Source organism: Portunus trituberculatus, chromosome 6 (genome assembly GCF_017591435.1).
Source record: "Portunus trituberculatus isolate SZX2019 chromosome 6, ASM1759143v1, whole genome shotgun sequence".
NCBI classification, from domain to species: domain Eukaryota; kingdom Metazoa; phylum Arthropoda; class Malacostraca; order Decapoda; family Portunidae; genus Portunus; species Portunus trituberculatus.
Genome location: NC_059260.1, coordinates 2,458,889 through 2,461,388, shown reverse-complemented (window position 1 = coordinate 2,461,388; position 2,500 = coordinate 2,458,889). Strand labels below are relative to the sequence as shown.

At 35.9% G+C, this 2,500-nt stretch overlaps 1 protein-coding gene across 1 annotated transcript in view; it reads right to left on the bottom strand.

The window, feature by feature from the left end:
- Positions 1-2,500, bottom strand: part of LOC123517975 (4-hydroxyphenylpyruvate dioxygenase-like) — a 10,198-nt gene that overhangs the window by 6,679 nt on the left and 1,019 nt on the right. The window contains exons 2-3 of the mRNA XM_045278480.1: positions 1,539-1,565; positions 1,003-1,065 (exon numbers count right to left, since the gene is read on the bottom strand). Coding sequence (XP_045134415.1) covers positions 1,003-1,065; positions 1,539-1,565 — 90 coding nt within the window. The remainder of the gene's footprint in view (positions 1-1,002; positions 1,066-1,538; positions 1,566-2,500) is intronic.

The window sequence follows — 2,500 nt, the reverse complement described above, 5'->3', positions numbered from 1 at the left end:
TTCTTTCTTTATTTTTTCTTTCTTTATTTTCTTTTTTTTCATTTTCCTTCTTTCTTTCTTTCTTCATTTCCTTTTTTTCATTAATTAATCTATTTCTTTATTTTCTTTCTTTCTTTCTTTCTCATTGTTTATTTATTTGTTTTCCTTGTTTTTTTTGTTTGTTTTTCTTTAGTTGTAGATGCGAATGTTTCTTTCCTACTGTCTGTCTGTCTGTCTGTCTGTCTGTCTGTCTATCTGTCTGTATCTATCTGTCTGTCTATCTGTCTGTTTGTTAGTCTATCTGTCTGTCTGTCTGTTTGTTAGTCTATCTATCTGTCTGTCTGTCTGTCTGTCTGTTTGTTAGTCTATCTATCTGTCCGTCTGTCTATCTGTCTATCTGTCTGTGATTTTTTTTTAGTATGTGTGTGTGTGTGTGTGTGTGTGTGTGTGTGTGTGTGTGTGTGTGTGTGTGTGTGTGTGTGTGTGTGTGTGTGTGTGTGTGTGTGTGTGTGTGTGTGTGTGTAAAAATGAGTGAATGAAGGATTAACTCACACGGCAAATCTCTCTCTCTCTCTCTCTCTCTAGTTTCCTGTGTGCGTCACCGCATAAAGCCCTTGGTAACACTGCGTGGCCTACGTGCCGCAGTACTGCCAATGACAAGGCCACAGGAGGAGGAGGAGGAGGAGGAGAAGATAGACAGAATATAAAAAAAATTAATACAGTAGGAGAGAGAGAGAGAGAGAGAGAGAGAGAGAGAGAGAGAGAGAGAGGACAGAAAGAAAAATAGAAAGAAAACAAAAAATCTAACATTACGTAAACATTTTTTTCCTTCGTCATTGCACAAACAATCTCTCTCTCTCTCTCTCTCTCTCTCTCTCTCTCTCTCTCTGTCCTCCATCACCTTTCTGGCGGAAAAAGAAAACTATTATCTCCACGGTTAAATTCTCTCTCTCTCTCTCTCTCTCTCTCTCTCTCTCTCTCTCTCTCTCTCTCTCTCTCTCTCTCTCTCTCTCTTTCTCTTACCTGCTTCGCGTTGCCGACCCAGAAAGTCACGTGGTCGAAGTGAAGAAAGCGACCAGAGTCAGGCTGAAAGAAATGAATGAACGAATGAAAACTTCACGACACACACACACACACACACACACACACACACACACACACACACACACGAAAAAAATAAGGAAACAAAGGAAATATATCTCAAAAAGAATTGATTTGAAAAAAGTTACATCATACAATCTCTCTCTCTCTCTCTCTCTCTCTCTCTCTCTCTCTCTCTCTCTCTGCCAAAAACGTCATATAGTACGTTTCGCAAGTCAAAAATCTGTCATGTGTGTGTGTGTGTGTGTGTGTGTGTGTGTGTGTGTGTGTGTTTAATAATATCCACTTTATGACTGTGTGTGCGTGTGTCTGTCTGTTTCATGGTCAAGGTGAAAATGTGTGATGCAGCTCTCTCTCTCTCTCTCTCTCTCTCTCTCTCTCTCTCTCATTTATACCTAACTTTCTATTCATTTCTTCTTAGTATGTGTTAAACCTCTCTCTCTCTCTCTCTCTCTCACCTTGGGTCCCTTGTTCGTGTACGTTGTCTGGAAGAAAATAAGAGAAAAAACATTAAAATCAGACACTCGACATTTAATTTAGCTACTGGGCACACGGAGACACGAGCGAAGAAGAGGCAGCATCAGTTTGTAGTCCCCTTTATTGCTATATATGTAAGGTAAAGTGTTAAGTGTCTGCTGAATGTAAAAAAATAATGCTAAAATATTGTATTACTATTTATCATTATTGTTTTTAATCATTATTATTACTATTCAAGGATTGGTAAATATTTTGAAGGGGATACGAGCCTATGAACTATTACGCGAACGCTGAAAGTAAATAAATAAATAATGTAAAAAAATGTATTACTATTTATCATTATTATCATTTTATTACTATTATAATCATTATTATTATTATTATTATTATTATTATTATTATTATTATTATTACTACTAACTAGAAGATTTGTAAATATTTTGTAAGGGATACGAGCTTAAACACTATTACCAACATCACATGAACTTTTAAAAAGACCAAAAAATAAGATAAAAAAAAAAAAAATACCCTTGTACAATTTACTAAGGCCATGTTAAATTTCAAAGGTGCCTCAGAGAAACACAAGGGAACAAAAAGGAGGAACAAAAACAAAAAGTAGACCAGTTGACCCTTTATGCTCCCTCTTATACGGCATTGGATCTCTCTTATACGGAATCTAGTGGCTGCCTTGTGGGATTCAGAAGCTTATACAAGTGTTAGTGTTAGTTGTAAATTAATGAATAAATAGATAGACATACAGATAGACAGACAGATAGATAGATGGATAGATATATGTAGACAGATGGAATAATGAATAAATAGATAAAAAGGTAGATGAATAAATAGATAAATTAAGATAGATAAACAGAAAGACAGAAATTGTAGTAGTAGTAGTAGTAGTAGTAGTAGTAGTAGTAGTAGTAGTAGTAGTGGTGGTGGTGGT